General features: G+C 34.9%; 1 protein-coding gene across 2 annotated transcripts in view; it reads left to right on the top strand.

Annotated features, from left to right (window-relative positions):
* LOC118739254 (ankyrin repeat and BTB/POZ domain-containing protein 2-like) overlaps window positions 1–24,444 on the top strand; it is a 167,787-nt gene that overhangs the window by 70,625 nt on the left and 72,718 nt on the right. For both annotated transcript variants that reach the window (XM_036470473.1, XM_036470472.1), the window contains exon 3: window positions 19,070–19,938. In XM_036470473.1, the coding sequence (XP_036326366.1) occupies window positions 19,391–19,938 (548 nt within the window). In that variant the 5' untranslated portion in view covers window positions 19,070–19,390. The remainder of the gene's footprint in view (window positions 1–19,069; window positions 19,939–24,444) is intronic.

The following is a 24,444-nucleotide window of genomic DNA, read 5'->3' on the forward strand; positions in this document are numbered from 1 at the left end:
ACCACCAATTAGAGCCGCCCTTATGCGCGGTCGGTCAAGTGCTTATTAAACGAATTTGAAATTCTTCTGGCTGCTCATGTGCAGACGTAAAAAGCTTTTAGCTCACACTACGGTAGCCAACACAAATGCATGCGGATTTCGTCTTCAAACAAAGAAAACAAAAAATACATTCAAAATACCTCGCGTTTATACATGCTTAATGGGTATGCGGAGTATTTAACTAATATTCTTTTTGGTTAGTGTAATTTATTGCTGTTTTTGGAGTTGTTGCTGCTTGTTGATTTCATGCACCTACATATGTAAGTTGTTGCGCAGCGCGGCAGGTATCATTTGGTGATTAAATTATGAGGCGTAAAAAGGTATTTGCTATTAATTGTCTTGTAGTTACATACATACATACATTGTGTTTATGAGTATTCGAGTAGCAGCAACGAGCGTAGCAGAGACAAAGTAGCATTTATTAAGGCATATTTATTTACATACATACATATATAGATATCAACACATATGAACGTTCATAAATTAGTATTACAGTACGTGGGTAGTAGAATTCGTTAATATGTATAAACGCTCGTCGCGGTATTCGTATACCCAGAAAGCCAACACGAAAGTGCAATAAATTTCTACAAAGCAAAGGCTATAAACAGAAAAAAATAGATGAAAAAACTCGCAATTGTGAACACCTTGGACGCAGGCGTGTAAAGCAAAGCAATAGCTTCTTGCGGGTATTTAAACTTGTGCCGCTGACATGTTGTGCCTACAGCCTAGTTGTAAAGTACGGCGCGTCCGTCTACCAAGATCCCACAATAATTCATTGCCTACTATTCTAAGTTCTTTTTCTTTAGTTTCTGCGTTTTCAATATTAATGGTGGGAAATTGAACAGATACGATTTTTGCATATTAAATTGTGGCATTTACATTTCCACTACATCTTTGCTGGCGCAAGTTCGTGCCTTAAGTCTTTTGATGGTGAAGGGATTTTCAAGCGCCGTTCGACCTTTGGTACTTTTCGAATAACTTTGTGTGCATTTCGAGAATTTTTAAGTCATAACAATTTCATAACTGAACATAAAACTATTTTATGAACGCGCTTGCTGGCCGCTTTGCATACGAATGCCTTTGAATGGCGTGCATGGAAATTCCCTTAATGCCTTCTGATACATTCTTTATTCTTGTGCAATAGACTACGAAAAGGCAGTGGAAAATGCATACATATGCTAGCTATATTCATCTAAAAAAAGGTAAGCCGGCATCCTGGAATGCACTGGACTCAATGATTTCTGTAAAAAAGAAAATTTTAAGATCGGACAGCCGCATAATATCTGACTTCTTGGTCTTGTCAACTAGAAAAAAAAATACATTTCTGCAATCGCCACCAATCTACTGCCATTCAAACTACTACAAAACGCTGCCTCTGAATATGTCTGTGCAACAAGCGATCTGCCTATTATAACTAAAATACAATGTGCCATTAACCTAAATTTGCTACAACCAACGAGCGGCAACGTCAATCAGCCATCGTTTTTTCTACATAAAATTTTTTCAATTTATTTTCTAAAACCAAATTTTTTTCTTCAAATTCCCTCAGCATCTTGTCCAGCGCGCTGACAGCCCGATCGTTCCGCTGCTTGTTTATTTGCCCACTTCCTGTGCAACGCTACGCTGTCAGGCCCCTGCAGCCTGAGTAACGCATTTCTATTCTTAGCTGCGTAATTAAGCGCAATTCATGCGCCGATGTTCGCAATGGCGCTACAATATCACATATAGGCTGATAGACATTGACGCATGCGCAGTGGCGCTTTTTCTCCAACTATCAATTGACGAAGTGATTAAGTTTTCGAGTGAAGAAATGATTGAATTGCGCTATTTTTCCTAAGCATATCTGTGAATTTGAGCATGAATGTTGTAAAATCGTAAACAACAAGACTTTTTATAAAAACAAAAAAAAAGTTGCCTGAATGAAAATCTGAGCAGGTTTTTACATAAATCGATATATTTATATTTAATGACTTTTAACATGCAATGTTTGTTGTAGTCTAGACTTCCTCTGCTATGACGCGGCACAGGAGAATAAGTGGCGGAAATGGGCAGACCAAATTTAGTTTCCAGCTACGCCTTTAACGTTTAACTTAATGAAAAAGCTTTGAATAAAATTTGTAATAAGCCATTGAGCCATGTTCCCCAATTTTTTTCTAGCATTCGCTTATTCAAGAAAAGTTTACCGGAGAGGTTAGTTCCTCTTCAATTGGAGACAAAAGTAAGAATTATAAAATTTGTTCTTTGTGATACCTCGTGATTTCGAACGGGAATCACTACTCAGTCAATGAAACGCCTCAAGTGAATCTCGATGATGCAAATACGGCTAATATGAATCCCCATAAGTTCTTGAGAATAGAGGTTATAAAGTGCGCCTTACGAAATTTGGGCAACCGAGTAGATAATACTGAGATAATTCCGCCGCATCGTCCGCCTAACAAGCTGTGTAAGTAGGGATCAAACATGATTTTTAGTCCACCAAGGAAATACCCACCAAAAGGCACAACAGTGGCATAAAACGCTGGCTGATGTCGCCGCCTCCGATCTGCTCTGAGAAAGAAGAATCTTGTAATTTTTACATGCTTTAGTTTTCGCCCGACATTCGCTGAGCTGACACGAAGTCCAAAAAACCACAAGTGATAAGTAGCGCTTCTATAAGACTTACTTCTCGGTGATATCGTTTGACGAGTACGATTTCTGAGCAACTCGTCAGTCGTGCAGTTTATGAGAGACAGAGAACATTCCGACTTGCACGATATTTGCCTTAAGGGCCATAATCGTAAACGGATTGTTCGCATAACATCAGTGCTTCACGGCACCCCACAAAAAAGTCTAACGGCGTGAAATCTCACCTATTGACACCGCCAAGACGGCTGATAAACGTATCATTCTGCTTCCATCTCCATGTCCTCAATTTCAATGGCATTTCCAGCAGTATTTTCAAAGAAAAATGAGCCCCATATGCGGCAGTTTAGCTTGTTAAGAAAGATGATTTTTTATAAATATGTTCGTCTATAACTTTTCAAATATCCTAGCTAGCGAAATGGGGATTTCACATACACATGGAATAGTAACGGGTGATTTTTTAAGAGCTTGATATCTTTTTTTTTAAAAAAAACGCATAAAATTTGCAAAATCTCATCGGTTCTTTATTTGAAACGTTAGATTGGTCCATGACATTTACTTTTTGAAGATAATTTCATTTAAATGTTGACCGCGGCTGCGTCTTAGGTGGTCCATTCGGAAAGTCCAATTTTGGGCAACTTTTTCGAGCATTTCGGCCGGAATAGCCCGAATTTCTTCGGAAATGTTGTCTTCCAAAGCTGGAATAGTTGCTGGCTTATTTCTGTAGACTTTAGACTTGACGTAGCCCCACAAAAAATAGTCTAAAGGCGTCAAATCGCATGATTTTGCTTATTTACGAAGCCATTCAACCAGAAATGAGCCTCATCGCTGAACAAAATTTGTCGATAAAAAAGCGGATTTTCTGCCAACTTTTCACACATTCAACACATTTCGAACCGAACACTGATTTTGGTAATAAAATTCAATGATTTGCAAGCGTTGCTCGTTAGTAAGTCTATTCATGATGAAATGTCAAAGCATACTGAGCATCTTTCTCTTTGACACCATGTCTGAAATCCCACGTGATCTGTCAAATACTAATGCATGAAAATCCTAACCTCAAAAAAATCACCCGTTAGTTTCAGAATACGTTAGCATATGTAACACAATTCTTTCTTAAGTCGACTTAGGTGGGTATTGGTTATGAACAAATGTAATTTACAAAAACTGGCCTTAATTTTTTGACTTGGGTTATCGTTTGCACAGATGGACGAACGGACGGACGGACGGACAGTCACCGCTTATTCGATTCATTTATTTTTTTTCATTCTGATTATTTATGTTTACATTTGTCTATCTCGATTCGTTTTTCCTGTTACAAATAACCGTTATGTGAACAAAGTTATAATACCCTTGTGCACAAGTGCGCTCGGGTATAAAAATTAATTCAGTTTTGAAAAGAATTTAAGGATTCATATGTAAAATGGTGACGACTAAACAGTTGGTTAAATAAGTTTTGGACCATGTATATACAAGTTTTTTAGCTGCCGTGTTCTCCAGCCTGAGTGAGCTAGTCGATTTCTTTCGAACAACGGTGGGACTGGTATTCTTTGAGCTGTTTAATTAGATGCAAGGTACTTTCTGTAAGGTACTTTCCTCCATCATAGTCTGCATAGGAGGAGATCAAATTCATCTTGACTCACTTAGGCTCTAAGTAGTAAGATTTCTCTTGAATGTAGAGCGCCAGTGGAAAACAAAGGATGCTTAGTTGTTTTAAAGGGCAATTTTGGCTATGATAGTAAAAAGTCTTTCGTAAGACAAATGAAAGATAGATGGCGTGTCGCTCCAACAGTCGCGATGGCCGAGTACGCAAAGCACAGGCATGCCATTCGAAAGATCCATGTTCGAGTCTCGGACAGTGGACTTTTTTTTAATTTAAATGTTTTTTAATTTACATTTTTTTCTTTTTTAATTTAATTTTCTTTTATATTTTAAATTTATTGCTTTAAAAGGAAAAGTTTACATATTTCTTTTATTTCATTTAATTTCTAGGATCTTACTTTTTCAATAAATTTTTTCTTCCTTCTTCTAATTTTGAAACTTTATTGTTTAAAATAAAAAATAAAAAACATGTTTTAAATATTAATTTAATGTTAAGAATTTTTGTTTTTGTTTTTTCATTTTGACTTGTTTTTCTTTTGTCAATTTGATTGTGTTATGATTTTTAACCGACTTCCAAAAAAGGAAGAGGTTATCAGTTCGTCGGAATATATATATATACATATTTTTTTTATGTATGTTACCGCATAACTTTGCACCACGTCAACCGATTTCAATAATTATTTTTGCAACGGAAAGGAAGTGTCTCAGAGGTGGTCCCATACTAATTTGGTTTAGATCCGATCATTGGATTATGAAGTATATAGATATACATATATACTTGTTATAATTCATTATTTTAGAAGAAAGAATATATTTGCTTTATTTAATTTAATTTTTAGGGCCTTATTTTATTTTTTTCTCATTTTAATTATCATTTTTTTCTTCTTTAGCTTAATGCTCTTTTAATTTTTAGATTTTATTGTTTATAAAACAAAAACAGTTTTTAATTTCATAAAATTTTTAGAAAGTTATTTCACCCATTTCTTCGTTTTTAATTTAATTAATTTTTATTGTGTTAATTTTGTTTTCTTTTAATTTTTACATCGTACCGACTTAAAAAGAAAACCATATTCGTATTATTTCGGTTAATTTTTAGGATCTTATTTTATTTTTCTAATTCAATTTTCTTTTTTAATTTGTAGATTTTGGTTTAAAAATAAAAATATTTTATTTAAATTTTAAATAGTATTTTCTTCTTTTTAGATTAAATTTTTTCTTTTTCTAATTTAGTTTTTAGATTTCATTAAAAAAAAACACAATTTTGTAGTTTCATTTGGGTTTTAAAAATATCTTCTTTTAATATTATATTATTTATTAGTTTTTATTATTAAAAAAAATATATATTTTTTTTAAGACTTCCTCGTTAACAGAAGGTCTTTCGAAAGTCAGTAAAAGCTTTCAAGATAGTTGCCAGAATTGACAATTCTCTTACGAAAGACATTTTTCTTTCGAAAGACCGTGGTGAGTTAAAAGACAGTTGCCAGAATGGCCCTGTTAAAGCCAGTCTAGGAGCGATAGTCTGATGTTGACTTTTATATGAGTTTTTTAATGTTTTTTTCTTCGAATCATCTGCTTATTTTGGTCATGAAACATTGTGAGATCTCGTCGAAGCCGTATGAATAATAACGTACTTAGTATACTCCAGAGCCAGTTACATTTTCTTTTCTATTTCCCCGATTTTGTCATAGTAGTTCGTAGGTATACTTCTCGTTTAAACAATATAGGTAGATAAGGCAGTATCTGTGCTTTGGTTTTATGAAAAAAAGGTACAGGCTCTTGCATTTTAAATGATAAAAGAGCCCAAGCTTCTGGGATGACTATTGTCACCATACAGACCATAACGACTTTAAAAGAACTGAAATAAGGGTGCCCATAGAAAACCTGTTTTCTAATTTTAGCCACTGGAATATGTTGATACATACGTACATATATATACTTCCATACCAATTATATAAAGAGAAGTCCCTTTTTCTTTGCAACAGGTAATCACGCGAACGGCTGGTCCGATTATCACAAAATTTTGTACATAAATAGGTTTCAGGAACCACCATATCATAGGCCCAAAAAACATTACTCTTTCTATTCGAAAAAATCTTATTTATGGTCCGATTTGCTTGAAATTTGGCGCATAGGTAGCTTATTGCCCGGATTAACATATAGGATACTTTTTTCTGATAGGTGGACCAGTGACTGGTCTATTCGAAAAAATTGTACATATGGTCCGATTTGCTTAAAATTCGGTGCACGTATTATAGGTATAGGTACATAGAATAGAATAAATGATTATTTTGCAGTTGGAAAGGTGTTGTAAGGCGCCGCAAAGCCATTGGGTATTGGCTATTAACGTAAACTTTTTATCTTTACAAATTATATAAAGAGGAGTCCCATATTTTTATAAGAGGTGATCTGCTGTATCGGCAGTACCGATTTTCTTGAAGTTTTGAACACCTTTTGCATATTGACTGATAATAATTTCGATATATCAAGAGAGGGTGGCATCTCCCATACAAATCGAATTTTTCATAAAACGAACGAAATGATTTTAATTAAATTTTGTATATGTTTTGGTGGGTTCCTGTATGGCTGGAGCCAGGTTATCACTAAAAATCGCGTTTACGATCTGATCTGGCTAATATTCAAAACATGTATTGGTAACGTGAAGGGAAATATTGCAGCGAAAAAAATTACTCGACAGTGGCTCTGGAGTCGAGTTATTAATAAAATCGTATTTTTTATCCGATTTGCCTTATAATCGCGATATATTTTGTTAACGGTAGGGGCATTACTATTGCAAAACAGATCCGCAAGGAGGCGCTGGAGTCGAGTTATTGCTAAAAATCGTCAAGTGAAGTTATTCGGAGATACCAGGCATCAAAGTCAAATTTTGCTATCACTTCGTACGGAAGTCATAAATGTCACAAAACATCCTGACCAGCACACCAAGATGTCAAAGAGTCAGGCACTCAAACCGGCACACCGGCGCGAAGAGAGTTATATAGGTAGCTTGCCGAGCGGTCAGACAGTCTGCCAAAATAAGCCAGCAGACAATCTTGATGAAGAAAACCACAAAAATAAGAATGAAAAGCTAACAAAATGGCAAAATACTACAAAACAAACACCATTAAAGAACTAATGCAACTGCACAATTAAAGAAATCAATATACATATACATATTTTAAAAGAAGCAGAAGCTTAAGAAAAAATACGCGAAAGGTGTGAACTATACACAGTAGTATCCGACTGAAACTAGAATTTTGGCCGAAGCCGAAGCCGAATATTAGGTACTATTCAATATTTGGCCGAGCTCCGAAGCCGAAGCCGAACATTAAATTTAATTAATTCCGATATTTCAATAATTGAGGACGCAAATTTACTCCAAGTTAATAGTTAGATGAATCTCTTAACAATAAATTAACAGTAAACAAGACTGCTATAGACTTTTAGGAATTGGGTGTGGCACCGCTCACTTTATGACTACAAAATTTGGATCTACCAAACTTGGTTTAATTATAACATTAAGTCTAACTCAGCACATTATCGAAAACGTTTGAAATCGGGAAAAATACCCCCTGCTTGTCATGCAGAGGTAGTTTAGAGAAAATTGAAACGACGATGTCTGATACCTGCGCCGAGTATATAATGTTCGGTATCGCCCGAATTTATACTTTTTTACTTGTTTTAATATATAGAGTTCTTACATTTTCAAAAGTGTTATATTACATTTACATTGGACCAAAATGCGTGATTTGAAATCAGTCATTTGAAGGTGTTTACACTGCTTGATCCGCATTTGCTTTGACTTCTCATCAAATGAAAAGGGAAGACAAAAACAAAATGTATGTAAACAAACACTACATTTATTATATTGTTAACGCTTTTTGGACACAAAAAGGCAATTATTCTTTGATTAAACTAAAAATGTGTAAAGCTCTTGTATAAATTAACAATTTTTACACACAAATTTCAAAGATTTATTTATTTCGTTGTGTTTGTTTTGTGTTTGAAAAATTCCAAATGTCAAAGACAAACCAAAGCTTTTGTGGAACTTTTGTTTCTGAGTGCGTTCAATAAAATAGTACGGCAATTGGAACGCATTTGTTTCGTGATTTTGTGTAAATGCGTCGAAATGCGTCATTCTGGAAATGTGAATTTGTATGGAGAAATGCGTGATTTGGCCTCGCATTTGAGGTTTCTCGCCCAAATGACGCATTTGGGCTCAATGTAAATGTAATATTATGTAGAGATGCGAAACAACAACAAAATTTTAACAACTGCCGTAAAATAATGTAACTTTACGACAAATACCACACCTTGTGAATTGCCTAATTGTTCGGCATTTTCGGCAGAGAGGCCGAAGCCGAATAGGCCGAATGCCGAAACCAGCCCGGACCTTCGGTCGGACACTAATGCACAGCGACAACCCACGTTTCAATTGCCAACATTGGCGTTTTTGTTCTTCCATTTTATTTTGCTGCGACTTATAAGGCCAACCGAGACCGCCTGGCGGCGCTGTGAGGCTGCCAAAGTCGTAACAAATATACGCGAGAGCGTACATAAGCGCGATGCCGTTATGAAGTGAAGCAGACTAAAGGATAAGATAAGGCGCGAGTGGTTGTGTGTATAGACAAACATACTTGTATGTATACATTCTAAAATTATATTTAGCACGCATTTTCACACTTTTAATATTTTTTTATGTACATACATACATATATGCACATAGTATATATGTATATGTATGTACATACATAATTCTCCATTTGGCTTCTTACTCACTCGCCTTTTTTGTATTTGACCCGCGTTGGCGACTGCCAAATGCTGTAACGCCACCATATAAGAACAACGTGTGCAAAATACAGCTTGCAGCAGCAACACAATGCAATCAGCCGGCAATTGTTGTTTGGCTGCGTGAGTAGCTCTCACACGTACCTACATGCATACGTACAGCATATGTACATATGTAAGTGTATAACAAAAGTGGGCGTGTATCAGCCAAACAAAAAACGATCGAGCATCGCCTTAACAAAGCAAGCTGTTAGGAAGTGGGCAGAAGCAGCCAGCAAATTCTTGACATGAATGTCACTCAAAAATTTGCTGCTTCGCTTAGCTGAGCTAAAAATGTTTGGAATTTCGTGAAGCGAAGTGTGAATGACTTTCATGCTGTGCAATTAGAGTAGAAGGTTGGCTAAAGAGTGATTTTTGGGCCACTACTGCCACTCAATACACCGTTATACGTAAAAAATTAGCGACGAGCAAAGTATTGGATTGAGCTGAGAACTTGTTTCTTGCATTTTCTTTTGTGCATTTCTAACTAAAAAAAAAAAAAAAAACTTATGAAAACTTAAACCAAATACTCGTATTTTGCTCAGAACTTTTCTTTTATTATTTAACGAAATTCTGCAAAAAAAAAACAAAAAAAAAACTATTCTAATGTTCATAATTTCACAATTTCCGAGATTTTGCAAGTTTATTTTTTGAACATCTCAAAAAGTGTTACAGTTGCAAAAATGATTATGGTCTCGTTTTAAATGTGAGATTTGGGGCTATCTGAACTCGGCCAAAATCGCTTATGCGGTTACAGCGACAAAAAAGAAAAAGAATAAGATTTGGGGATATACATACATATATAAAAAAAAATCAAAATTCCGGAATTTTGAAATCAAAAAAATCGTAGAAGCAAAAGCTTATAGAAAGTTTTCTAAATTTTTTTATATTATACAATACCGCACTGATTTAAAAAATACTTAAATTTTCAAGGAGGTGTTATTTTAAGAAATAAATTTTTAAATCTGAAGAGTTAAATTAAATTTTTATTTGCAAACTTTAATTTAAAAATATATTCTAATTTATTAAAAATTATATCTTTATTCAAAGTTTGCAAAAAAGTTCAAAAATTCACATCTGAAAAAAAACGCCTTCATAAAAGTTTCGGAATCTATTCAAACCTGCCACTTTATACGGGGTGGCATATAATCTCTAAGAAACTTTATATTTAGACGGATGGCTCCAATTTTAGCGAAAGAGTGGGTGATCTCGCGCTAAACCGCAGTCAAAAGTAGCAATAGAATGCATGAAGACTCTCAACCAGCTGGCAACAAAATGCTCGTGGACTGGGAGAGGGACAGAAGTATCTAAAGCAGGGACCGAAAACAACAATTATTTCATCCGATGTTATAAAAGTCCATTACAAAATATTGTCGTAGAAGAGAGTTTTCAATATTCCTTTTATCCCAGGACTCCCTGCACAAGAATCCTGGACTCTTTTTATTTTTTTAACCAAATATTTTTAAGGCCGAAATAAAAATCCTTTTCTAATCGCAAATAAACCGCTTTGCAGAGACGAGCATCGAACATTATCTCTGCCACTTTCCCGCCTTGGCCAAAACGCGCAACTCATTCTTCAACAAGTACTTTTTAGGTTATTTAGCCGACATGAACTCGGCGAAAGTTCTCGACTTCTTGTGCTATATGCAGCGCACTTGGTGGTTCAATTATTATGGTAGGGAAATAAATAATGGCTTCCGCCAGTGGTATCACAACGGACTTTTCCAGTCTACGATTTCTTCGAGTCATTTAAAAAATTAACTTGCAAAATCCTGGAAATCGTAAATTTAGAATTTTGCATAACTTTCGAAAAAAGAAAATCTTTTTCGTTTGGTAGAAATTCGTTGAATGATAAAGGAAAGTTCTGACCAAAATTCATCCAAATCAAAAATAGTCGATTTGACATGGATTGACATGTATACATATATGTACTCGTATATATTTTCGTTTTTCTTCACATTCACTTGCTATTGGCAATTCACTTTTTTGTGTCTACCTATCTGGCATGTGTGGCATGTTAACTTGTAACAATTTCTCACACAAAACAAAAAAAACAAACACCACTTCATGTCATCATGACAACTGTCGCATGTCTATGTGTTGTTGCAATCGTCGACGGTCGTCGCTGTTATGGTCAGAGTTGTGCATGGAAATATTTGTATATACATATTGTATATAGGTATGTTTGTGTCTGTATGCGAGCACATGCGGCTAGCTGCCACAGACAAGTCGAACTATTTATGTCGTGTTATGTTGCGATGTGGTACTTGTCCAATTGCTCGCCTTTTTTATTTCAGTTTTTCACGACTGCTCCAGCGCAAATGTATGGCAGCACATTGCACACGAGCTATGCAAATAATGCGCACAGCATTTTTTTTTTAGTCTAAACTTTATGTTGAGTCTGCTTAGTATGTTGAAGCTAATTATGGCAGTGAGCACACACATAACATACATAAGTTACGAACGTGGAACGCTATTGTTTTTAGCACAACTTTTAATGCAGTTTTCTTAAAAAAGTGAATGCTTTTTCTCTTTGATAGTTGTATGTGATTATTTTAATTTTATTTCAAATAAACCAAGATCGAAATTGAAAAAAATATATTAATTTAAAGTTGAAGTTATGTATATTTTTAATGTCGATATTGTTGAAAATAAAAAAACTCAGTATCTCCAAAATTATATGGAGTTTACGCACTTTTATTTTTCGAAAAATGCATGCTCCCCTCAATGTTCGAATCACATTTACAAATTGCTCAGCAAAGTGCTCATTTGTCAGCTAAACCACATTAGCTGTCGTTGGACCTAAAAGCATTAATATGAAAGACTTATGCAACAAACTCGCCTTGGTCAAATCGGGTGCTTGGAAAAATGCACCAACGCAACGCAATTACAATTTTAATTTGCAGCATTTAGTTGTACTAAGGGTACAGAAATATTTTCGAACTTTTATATTTAGTTAAGCCACGGTGCTGGTGAGCTCACTAAAAAGTTAATTGAATTCTTGAAGTTTTTAGATGAGTCCATTTATTAGTAAACAAAATTTAAACTATTGCAAAAATTATGTAATTATCTTATGGCCAAATATCTATACCCAGTCTTGGTTGTCCAAAAAATTAGGTACAGTTTTTCAATGTTCAAAAATATATGCCCAGTCAAATGTTCGAATAGAGATGTCTCCAGTTTTAAATCACCTCAAAAAGTTGGCCACCAAATAAGTATCTAAAAATTATGTCCAGTTTTTAAATGAACCAAAATTTCTTCTCAGTTTTTAAGTTTATGTCTAATTTTTAAAATTGCCAAATATGTCCAAGCAAAAATTTTGCATACGGTTTTTAAGTAACCAAAAATGTATTCCCAATTATTAAGGTACCAAAATATTGTCTCAAATTTTGAGATAACCGAAATTGTACGTATAGTTTTTAGTGACGAGAAATCAATGGCCAATTTTTACATCTGCATCTGCAAATCGTTTTACCCTAATAAACGAATGACAAAACTGTCTACCTTTGGCTGATGAAGATGCACGATTGCCAGAAGCGATCAGATACAGATAATTTGCATTCAGTTTTCAAGCGACCAAAAATGTATTCCCAGTTATAAAGGCACCAAAATGTTGTGTTCAATTTTGTGTTAACCGAAAATTAATGAAGTGCATTGCATTTAGTGATGAAAAGTCAATGCCCAATTATTAAAAAGAAACGAAAATTTTAAAGTGCCCAAAAATATATGTCCAGATTTTAAGTAGCCAAAAATTTAAAAAAAAATTTTCAAATGAAAAGAAAACTTTATATCCATTCTTAAAACTTACAAAATTTTATTGCTGACTTTTACAACGCAGTTTGCAGTTAAAAAAAAAAAAAAATATATAAACAATTTTTAAATTACAGTTGAATTTATATATTTATGTATGTACTTATGAAAGAATTTCAGTAGAGTTTGATTCAAAGCTCTCATTTAAAACGTAAGTGGTAGAAACAGCAAGTAAGTAAAACCTTATTTGTATTGAAATATGTCTTTTAGATACAATTTCTAGAATTAGTTTTCAAAAGTGACTATCAAAGCAACTAGTATTTCCATCTCGTTCTGCATTATTTACTAATTGCAATAAATCTTTTTAAAATATGGCATAAATAGCTACAAAGGGGCTAACGCTGGTGAGCCAAAAAGTATGCGCAAGCTGCAAATATATATATTACACAGACACACCTACACGCACTCGATACTTAAAGTTCCCTTTGGGGAAAATCTCTAGTTCTGAACTGGTGCGCTTCTAGTACTATTGGACCCAGTACTGGTTAGCGATAAATCTCTTTTGCATGCAAACATCTGGCGAATTTAACATGGCGATGTCCTAGGGAGTGTCAATTGCCCCCGCTGCATCTCTTTTTCGATAGCTCTGAACTAGTCGTAAATTCTATAGTTTCGAACTAGTTCTAAAATCGACAGAAAGAAAGAAAAAGTATCACGATTTTTCAATCTCTTTGGTTCTTCCGTGAGTGCGATTTTAAATTATTTTCAAAGAAATGTGTTTTGAATTTGAAAATAATTTTGTTTGAATGATTCTAATGCTGGATTTCCACTAGGCATTAAATGGCAAAAATGACAAATGACAAAGTCGGGCATTAAAAAATTATCGTGTCATTATGTGAAAAAATAATCATTGAGTTCATTTCCACATGGCATTTTTTTAAATGGCATAAAATGTTTGTCATTTCAATGCCAAGGCATAAGAAATGTATGTTTATATACTTTTGGCTATAGCTGAGTTTGCATAGGTCCCAATATGTAAAAGTGTTAACGCAAATTTTTGTTTTGTATTACCAAGCTATGAAAAAGGATCTGCGAAGTGCAGAGTGGAATTGTGTTTGAACGAAAAAGCCGCCAAACATAACTAGTTCTAAATTTGACACATAAGATCTAGTTCGTTCTGCATTCCTTTTTCTATAAAGTCGAACCAGTTCTAAATTCGTGACCTTAGGTATTGCTTTCCAATGGAAACAGTGAAAAAAAATAGTTTTTTAAAAGTACCACATTTCGATGATTTTGGACTGGTGGGGTTCTAGTAACTATCGGACTGGTTCGTTTTTTGCGATAAAGATCTAGTACGGAACTAGACATTTGATTCACTAATCCGCGGTTTCCCTGCATGGTGTCTATGGGGGCATACAAATGTCCGCAGTACAACTCGTATTTATGTATGTATGTGTATATGCTGGTATTTTTGCTTAATGCGCAACTCCCCAGACGACGTCAATAATTCAAACGATGATGACAGGCCAGCGCGAACAGCGCACCAAACAACAACAAACAACTACGGTACTAAGGTGCAGCAACGTATGCGCGCCACTTGACGACAGCTCGCCGCCATTATATAACAATCCAAAGAACAGAACGATCAACGGAGCTAGAATGAAGGTGGCGACAAGTAGACAAATCGACGAACGCACAAACAACAATTAGCAAGGCATTTAATTGCAATTAAAATGACAAATCAAATCACTTTACATCAAATCGAATCAAATCAAATTGTGGCAGAAAATAAATGCAACAAACAAGAAACGGAAAAGCAAGAAAAAAAAAGTAAAGAAAAAAATAAATAGAAATGCAATAAACTTTGCAAAATGTCGATTATTTCACGCTTCGAGTGACAGCTAAGATTGCACATACATACATATATACATATGTATGCGTTCAGCTGGAAGTGACTGACATTTGGCAACCAAAACGCTCTAATAAGAAATGCGAATCAAATAAGCTGCCAGCAGAGAATTTTTGCTGTATGCCACATTTAAGCAGCAACTGCTCGATCTGTCCATCAACAACCAGCCATGCTGTCGTTTAGCAAGTTAGCTGGTCACTTAGTAGCTCACTCATATTTCGCTGACTACTGCAAATTACTGGCTAATTAAAGTTTATTGCCTTTCTCTCTGTGTTTCTATGCGCTGCTGCTTGCCTGTGTCATTTAATGGCTGGCGTAGTTTTTCTATACTTTTCTTCAATCGTAAAAAGTTGGAAGCAAGAAAATGTGTGGAATGTGTTGATTACGTTTTTGTTGTTAGTATTTAGTGGCTCTGATGGATGGGGCAGTCCGATGTGAAGGCAGTTTGCCGGTTGATACTTATGGAGCATAAGTAACGCCAATAGCAACTGCAGTGGCATGAAGTGCATTGCTTTTATTAAATCAGTCAATGATTGGTGGTGGTGATGGCTTTTTGTTAAAGGAAAGTCAAGTAATTGAGGGAAAACGAACTTTAAGAATTTGTCGGTTTCTCCAAATTAAATATTTTGGAATATTATAATGTCCTCCTTAAGTTGTTCTAAAATCAGTGATATTTTGCGCCAGTTACGAAGAAAAATCGTACTGTAGCAAATACATTGATTCTAGCGCCACCTAGGGGGTACATTTTTTGTAAAAAAAATTTGTTTCTATGTAGCCAAAATATACTTTGAATATGAACCAAAGAGTAGCATAAATAAATCTTTTACAAACAACTTTACTACACAGCGCTCCAGCGGATCAATTTTCATATAAATATCTCATTTTCAAATTTTCTCTATTATCTAAGCCTATCAATCCAGTTTCAAAACAAGAGTTTATTTGGGTATTCAGCGCTTCGAATAATGCCCATCAAATCTATGGGATGCCATATTTCTTAAAAGCTACTTAGCGGTATTCGAAATTATTGCATTTTTTTCTGATGAGCATCACAATAAGTTTATATTGCTTACAATAGTCCCCGAAAAAAGAACCCAGCCCAACCCAACGAAGGATTGACATAAGCTCCCAATTTACACCTCACTTGCGCTGTCAATAAGTAAATATGTTTGAACATTAAAAAGTGTACGAATAATAAATGGCCACTAGTGACATCAAGACGCTTCGATAGCCATGGGACATAGACATAACGACATGTCGCACTTTTGCTAAGCAATCGCCAAACACTAATTTGCACCATAGTTTACACTTTGCCGCAAACGTAGCCAAAGGAAGCTTAAACATCTGTACCTGCGCAAACTCCCTTCGTTTCAGAGGCCATCACCATCTATTAGCGTTATAATCAGCCGGTTAGCCGTCGCACAATTTGACATTACCACTGTGGTATAGCGAGCCAACACTGCAGCGTAATTAACGGCAGCAGCAGCATCTTCGTCATTTGCAAAATTCCAAGCTGCCACATCATTATTTGCTGTTTTTTCAACCACACAGCCACGGCGGATGGAGCATCAATGACGCACTCAATGGTTGACTCTTGACTGTTGTTGCCGCATTTATGTTGCGGCTGTCGGTTGTCGGTTGTCCGGTGGCGGTTTCTCCTTTCTTAGTGGCCGCATCGTAAGTGTCAGCTGAGTTCAGCTCAAACGCCGTTGAATAGACGAGTGGAGGATGTATGTAAGTAAGGCCCGTGAAAGAGGGAAGTGCGCGCGCTTAGCAGTAAATACTTACTAACTCATAAATTTCTTATAAAATATGAAATACATGAAATTAGTTGACTGCTATTGACAACGCTGACGATTATCTGCGATAGCCCAAAGCCAATGAGTTCACATCTTTGACGGCAAAAGCATGGGCACAAGCAGTTGCCAGGCATTCCAACAGGGCTATGGTGTCCCGCGGCATTCACACCGGCTCGCCTGCCACACTTTGAGGTAGCAGCGGTGGAGGTGGGGGTAACGGCCAACGGCATAAGAACTTAGGAGCCACATTGGTATGCAATTAAAGTTGTAGTTCGGTTACATTTGAACGTTGCGCCGTAATCGCAGGCACAGCCGCAGTCGCAGTCACAGTCACAGCGACAGCATTAGGCATAGACGTCACCAGGCCTAGGATGTATGCACCAATATAAACACACGAGCCCACAGCCGCTCTGCATTTGACCAACAACCGGTTGTGTAGCCGGTTCTCTACTACTTATTTTCTGTGCGGCATTGCAGTGAGCCGAAGTAGCCGCCACCAGCAGCAGCCAAGTTGTTGTCGTCGTTGTTTGTTGTTTGTTTCCGTACGCATGCACACATGTTGCAGTTGTAGTTGCACGTTCCTTGTAATGTTGCATTATTGCCTTAGTCTCACACGCCGCCTCGCTGCTTTATTGAATAAATATGTATGGCACGTAGACGTCGCAGAATACTGGTATCTATTGGTAGTTGTTATTGTGCTTCGAACCGGGTTAAGCTATTTTTTTTTTAATAAATGCTGCCATGTGCCGTTGTTTGTTTTGTAATTATTTTGGTATGTTTGCGCGAAAAGTTACAAATCTCTTGTTGATTATTCTTATTAAATTTACGCTGATCATATTTCATCGCAAGCTGGTTAATTAATGAATAGCACGTGAGACAATTTGGAAAATTTGTATCAAAAATCAATTTACTTAACTGTAGCGCTCGCTGTTTAAGGGGATCTGTCGATAGAAAACTGTTTTTCCTTTTTATGTTTAACGTTGATTTAATTGTTTTAGTTATCATGTTAGTAGTTTCATGGAAGAATTAAAAAAATAATATTGTTCATACTCGTTTACCTCGGCGACAGTAATCATTATGAGTTCTATCGTTCCCACGACAGTCATCATTTCATCAAATATAATGATTATTTTTTAAGTTTTATTTTTCTTATATGGAAATTAAAAATCTTTTTTTCGGGTATGTAGTTTTTTACGTCAGAAATAAAAATTTGTTTTTGAGCAGATCGAAAAACTTCAAACGCACCCCCGCTTTTCTAATAAATGTTTACTGGTGAATATTTTTTGCTATGCGCGCGTCAACATATGCACTCAAAACTTACAACAGATTTATCAACCGCAATATTTTCTTAAAACATACATACGTACACACACTCTCGGCCAGAAGTATGTGCCCACAGAATTTTTCACAACAAATGAATCAATTTTTGTTTTAATCTTTCTTGAACCTTGTGCAAAATTAAAGAACTTTTTAGTCAGATTTTTTAGAATCTTTTTGAGTATGCATTTTTGTAGCCCATTAAATTTTAGTATAAAAATTCAAGTTTGAAAATTCTAAAAAAGCGTGCTGATTTTTGAGATTTTTTTTTGGTTAAAGAGCTGTTTGCAGCTCTCAAGAAAAACGAAAAATTCATATGAATAAAATGGAAACGAACTTTTCTTCTATACAGTACGGTTGCAGCTTTCAAGAAAAAAAGCTAGAATATTTATTTCAAGAAAATTTACAGCAAAAGCAAAGTACTTTTCCAACCAACAGAAATAACGAAAACTAATTCTTGTGATTTTTCGTGAGAGCTGCAAACAGAATACTTTTCCATACAAAGTATTTCAAAACTAGTTTTATTTTCGATCAAAAATAAAATAAAATTTAAATAGTAATAAATTTTTATGAAAAAAATTAAACCAAAAATATTGACTATTTTTGGTCAAAAAAATAACAATTCACAAAATCATCGTTTCGGACAGCGAAAGAACTCGAAAACTTAGTTTTATTTTTTATCAAAAAAATATAACTCGATATATGTATGTATGAGCGATTAATATAAATCGAAATGTAAATATCAACTATAACTTTTATAGACATCGCTCAAAATCTTTTAAATCGGACCTGGGAAAACATGAACTAGTTAATAAATATGCACACACTCGAAACTGTTCTACGATACTTGGAAGCTATTAATTTTGCATTGGCTTGATTTTCTCGACTCTTTATAAATAAATTATATTTAAAAAAAGATTGAGCAATTTTAACTCATCTTGCCCCTTTATCACTCCCCTCTTATATCTGGCTCTCTTCGACTTGCGAAGTGCAGCTATTACAAATTATTTCACAGGCCATTTGAGAAGTTCATGTACGAAAATATTTGTACAAATATTAGGTAGGCGCATTAATAAACCACAGAAGCTCAGGTTGTGGAGGCATCTTATGCTGCATACCTCTAGGCGCAGTAATTTATAAAATTTTATTTATATTGTAGAAATATATTTATTTAACTATAGCTTTAAAGTTTTTACTCTTATATTTCCAGTGACTGCCACTTGCAAATGACATTAATAGTAGTTGTGGTAAACAACTGCCAAAAAAAGAAACACTCACTCACAAATTACCGTGTAGCTTAAGGCGAGCGATAAAAAAAATCGTAACCGCAGTAGCAACGTTCGACTAAAGGAAATCGACAAAGTGAAATAAACAGTAGCAATTGGCAAAACCACGACTGGGAACAGGAAGATTCACACTGCCGCGTGCATTTACCGATACAAGCACACGCACGTGCTTACATACATATATAAATACATATGTACACACAAATACCAATACACTTGCAACCAATGCAGCAAAAAGCGCACGAATGTCAGCAACAACCGCCAACACCGCCAACTCGATTATTGCCAGCAATCAGCAAGTGCCATTGCCAGCAGCGAGAACGACAATCAACAACAAGCAACGCAGTGGAAGTGGTTACAACGAGCACAACAACAACAACAACAAAAACAACAGCAGCAGTAGTAGCAGTAGCAGCAATAATTACAATTTACGTCCAACGATTGCTGTGAAACCAAAAGCCACCAACAATAGCAATAACTACAACATCTGTGCTGCTTCACATTTGAAAACACAAAACAGCAACAACGCCGACAACAGCAATCATAGCAAGAGCAACAAAAACTGTGGTGCATATAATAACAACAATAGTAACAACCACGGCAACAGCAATAGCGCCAGCAGTGGCATTGGTGGCTGCAGCAGCATCGGGGGCAGCAGCAGCAACAACAACGATATGCCCGGCCGTCACAGCTGGGACCCGGGTCGCATTGGTGTCGAGCATTTGGCCGGCGCATTGAGTCCCCTCTGCATAACCGATTCGAGTCATGAAATCGTGCGACCAAAGCCGCGTAGGTGAGTGTCTCAATGGGTGATTGATTTTTTTTTTTTTTTTGTTAACAAACATACGAACATACAGCAGTGTTCACAAAAATAGCAGCGCAACGTATTCACAAGTTTTGACCTTTTAATTTCCTCTTATTAAATTTTATTGTTTTTTATAAAAATATAGTTAGTGCTATAACAAAAACCGGTGTTCAAAATTGATTAGGAATTTCATAATAAATATCCCAAACTTAGTAGAAGTAGGGTGATTGACTCGGTTTTTCTAAACCGGTTTCCACCAGTTTTTTTTTCTGACATATATAAGCCGTTCGGTGTCGGCGTAAAACTGTAGGTTTTGTGCACGCCACAAATCGGAGGAGAAGCTCGGCCGAACACTAACATATGTGTAAGCACCAATCTATTATGATTATTATTATTATTATTATTATTATTATTATTATTATTATTATTATTATTATTATTATAGGCCGTTTTTTTTTGAAATCATGATTTTTCGAATATCGAATAAACCGGATTTCTTTATCGAATAAACCGGTTGTTTTCATTTCATACAAATCTTGACCTCTCAATTAAAGTTTTGACTTTTTCGAAGTTTTCAAGTCTCTTTCCAGTTTAAGAGAAACCCCTAAATAGTTTTAAAATTATATCTTAGGTTATTTGGAGATGAACAATATATGAAATTTGTATTCCAATAAATGAATGTTTACCGCTTAAACGTTTTCTAAGTATTTGGCCGAGCTTCTCCTTCAATTCACGCTCTGCTTCTTGATGTTGTGACACAAATGGAGAGATCTTCACTTTTACTCCACCTCCAAAGAAATTCTTTTATGGCAGAAGTATGTACACTCGTAGGTTTGCCACTGTCTGCCGAGGGGCGACCGCTATTCGCTATTGCTGAGCCCTACTACTCAATCCGAAAAAAGTCAGAAAAAACCCCATAAGGTATTTAAAAAAGTTAAAATAAGACTAAACGTGAAGTGAAAACACTGACTTACTTGTATTAGTTTTGACCTAAAAAAAAAAACGAAATTGAAGTTATTTTGTTTTGCTCTTATCTAAATAAAAGCTACTCAAGCGGCACACTGGTGTATAATTTGGTGTAAATTTGTGAATTTAATTTAATTTTAATTGTTAATATGTAGTTTTATTGTAATTTTTGGCCATGACTTCATATCAACATGAGCATTTTCACTGTATGAAAACTATGTAAAAAAAAACGGTTTATCCGTTTTTTTTTTTTAATTTCAAAATCTGGTTTTTTCAAATAGCAATTTTTCGAATAACTCGAAATCCTAAGTAGAGGTCATTGTAGAATAGATAGTTGAAAAAAACTGTTAACGCGTTCTGTCCAAAAATACTGGGTCAGCGTAGCTGGAGTTGGACTTATGAGAATTATTTTTTTGAAGGGTTTTGCTCAAAATTAATGTGGTCATGATTTTGTATACGCATGTTCCATTTTTTACAGAAGTTCGAAAAAAGTCCATAAAATTTAAAAATTGGAATTTTTTGTCATTTTCCGGCTTGCTTTTAATTGCAGTGGCTGTATAATGAGCTTTTGAGTTATTATGGAAAATCTTCAAAAAGCTTACATATCAAAGTTTTAAATTTTCTACAAAAATTATAAAAAAAATTCAACAAACCTTTACCAAAATTTCAAATCTTTCATTATGAATTAAAAGAAACAAGCATGCAGTATTTAGTTGCGGGTACAAGATTTTATTTGGGGAGGGGCGATTGGGATCAACTTGTCAAATAACGTTAAATTACAGGCATCTGACTTGATTCACCACGGAGTGATTAATCGAAGCTATAGTATGACCAAAAGCATCCAACCTGCTTGAACCCTCATTTATTCTTCATGCAAATAGGCCTTCGAGTAATTTTTATGAAGTGCAAAGTAAGGTGTTTTGTGATATAATTTTACTTTTAGTAAGACTCATTTTGTGAATTTGTTGCAAGGTCCTTTTACAGGGTCCCCTGTAATAAAACAATTATACTATTTTCTAAAAAAAACCCAAGATAAAAAGTTATGCGTTGGGTTTATTAAAGCGATTTATATGTAGTTATTTATAAATACTTATTTTTTACTTAAAATTTTTGTCAAATCATCGGAAATCGAGCAAAATATTATCCAATAACGGTATAAATACTGCCTTTCGATAATACTCTTCGGCGTTACGTGCACGATAATTAGCCCGAAAATTGTGTCTATTCGCTCTCCGTGGAAGGAAGGAGATGTCAGTAACTAACGTGGCAAGTGCTTTTTTGCTGTTATCCCCCTGATGCGAAATTAATATATTGCGTTGATATTTATGCATTAAACAATTTATGGCTAATTTGTGCGAATCTTAGCAGAAGTGGGCATTCTGCTATATTTCATCTCTTTAATCATGTACTATATCGGAGTAATACTGATTAAGCTGGGACTATTAAATTATTTTAACCATTGAATACAAATACTTTCGTAAAATACGCTCTTATAATAAAAATGAATAAGAACAATAATGAACGGTCATGGAAATCCTTTTAATTTTTAGTATATTTTTCAAGTCATCAATATTTTTATGCGCATACAAATGTCTGGTTACACATTTGAATGTGAAAGTTTCTACGTTCACCGCGGAAATAGACAAAAAATAGTAACAGAAAGTTCGATTCGACATACATACATATAGTGCTTATCACAACTTTACGACACTCACATATTGACAAGATTTCACCATTTATCTTAGTACTTTTTAATTTTAATTATTTGTTTTTAGAATTATGGTATATCTTTTAACAAAAATCACATACATCCAACTTTCAATCTTTGTACATTTACAGAGAAGTCAACAAAATTTGTAAAAATATCGAGCTTTTTAATTCGATCTTTTAGAAATATTTTGGGTATGCAGCCCAATTTCAATTACCATTAATTTTTGGGAATTTTTTTCATTGAAGGTGTTGCTCATTTTCTCCACATAAAAAAAATCGTCGAAAATGCTTCGTATGGCTAACATCGTGAACAAAAAACGAATTGCCAAAAATCGACGGAACGTCCCAGTTACTTTAAACTTGCAGTAAAATTTGATGGGCTAAAAAACTGCATACTCAAAATATTACTTAAAAATCGAATTGAAAAGTTCGAGACTTTACGAAAGTTTGTTGATTTTTTTTTCAAATGTTGCACAAAGATTCAAGCGTGGATTTATATGGTTTTTGTTTAAGATTATGCTATGTTTTTAGAAACAAACTAGTAAGCCCGGGCAGACGTTGTCCTGCTGCACACAGATACATAGGCAGGTTACATAGGTCTTCACACCGAAGCTTGGTACTCGGTAACTCGGTGTTCGGTCATTTTTCCCATGTATAAATAATCTTGTGCAAGCCAAAAAAGAGATTATGATTGAAGATTTAAAAAAAAAAAACTTTATAAAATTCGTCGTTTGAGGTAATATATTTTAACCTAAATTTTACTTTTTCGAACTCTGGGGGGAAAGCGACCGCCCCCATGCTCCTCCCTTGTAACTGTCACTAACAGTATTAGAGTATACCCGAAAGTTTTCTAAAAATTCGGATTTAAATTTATTGTAATTCCTTGAATTTTTATAAAGATGTTAAAAGTTCGAAACTCTGATTTATACCGTATTTGTTGTGGAACTTTTTTTTTAATTATCACAATTACAAGACGTTGCGCTGCTATTTTCGTGAACACCGCTAAATGTATATATGTGCTATCTCCGAAAGCATATTTTCGGGCACTAGGCCTATTCTGTCAGTCCAAGATAGGTATGTAAATAAGGAAATGTTCCAGTAATTACATGTAAAAAGAACATTTTTAGCTTTACTTTAAAATGTCAGGAAAATAAAAAAATTCAGAACATCAGCGTTTTTATGAAAAACCGACTAGCGCGACCTCCAAAATTACTTTTTTTTTCAAAATAAAAAAATACTTGTCTCATTTTTTATCACAAACAACAATATTTTGTTGTAGCTTTTATGAATTCCCAAACAATTGCTTTCTGGAACTACTTTAATGAACATACGTCACTAGACACGAATAAAGGCGCGACCTCAAAAGTTGACGGCGAAAAAAGACGCATAAAAAACTTTAGCGTCAAAAACTCTTAACATACTTCGCCGAAGTTTTTCATAAGCATCTTTTTTCGCAAAATTTTTTTACGCGCCTTTTTTCGCCGTCAACTTTTGTGCTCGCGCCTTTATTCGTGTGTAGTGACGATATGTATGTATATATTTATGCATATGCCGTTCACAATCAATTTCTATGTATTCCCAGAGAACTTAGATAGATAGAGAAGGTGCAAACTGAAAGTGGAAACTATTCGCGGACGAAAAATTAACAGCGTTAGAAAAGTTCAAGTCGGAATGTAAAAATTCTGTTGAATTTAATGTTGATAACATAATACAATGTTGAGCAACATGAAATGTGATGTTCTTTGCGAGCAAATAAACGAAAATATGGTAAATCTTCACATAATTTTCATTAATTTGTAATTTTTTTTTAATTTTTTA

This window comes from Rhagoletis pomonella, unplaced genomic scaffold (assembly GCF_013731165.1).
Source record: "Rhagoletis pomonella isolate Grant_MI unplaced genomic scaffold, Rhpom_1.0 Rhpom_scaffold_00005, whole genome shotgun sequence".
In the NCBI taxonomy this organism is placed as follows: Eukaryota; Metazoa; Arthropoda; class Insecta; order Diptera; family Tephritidae; genus Rhagoletis; species Rhagoletis pomonella.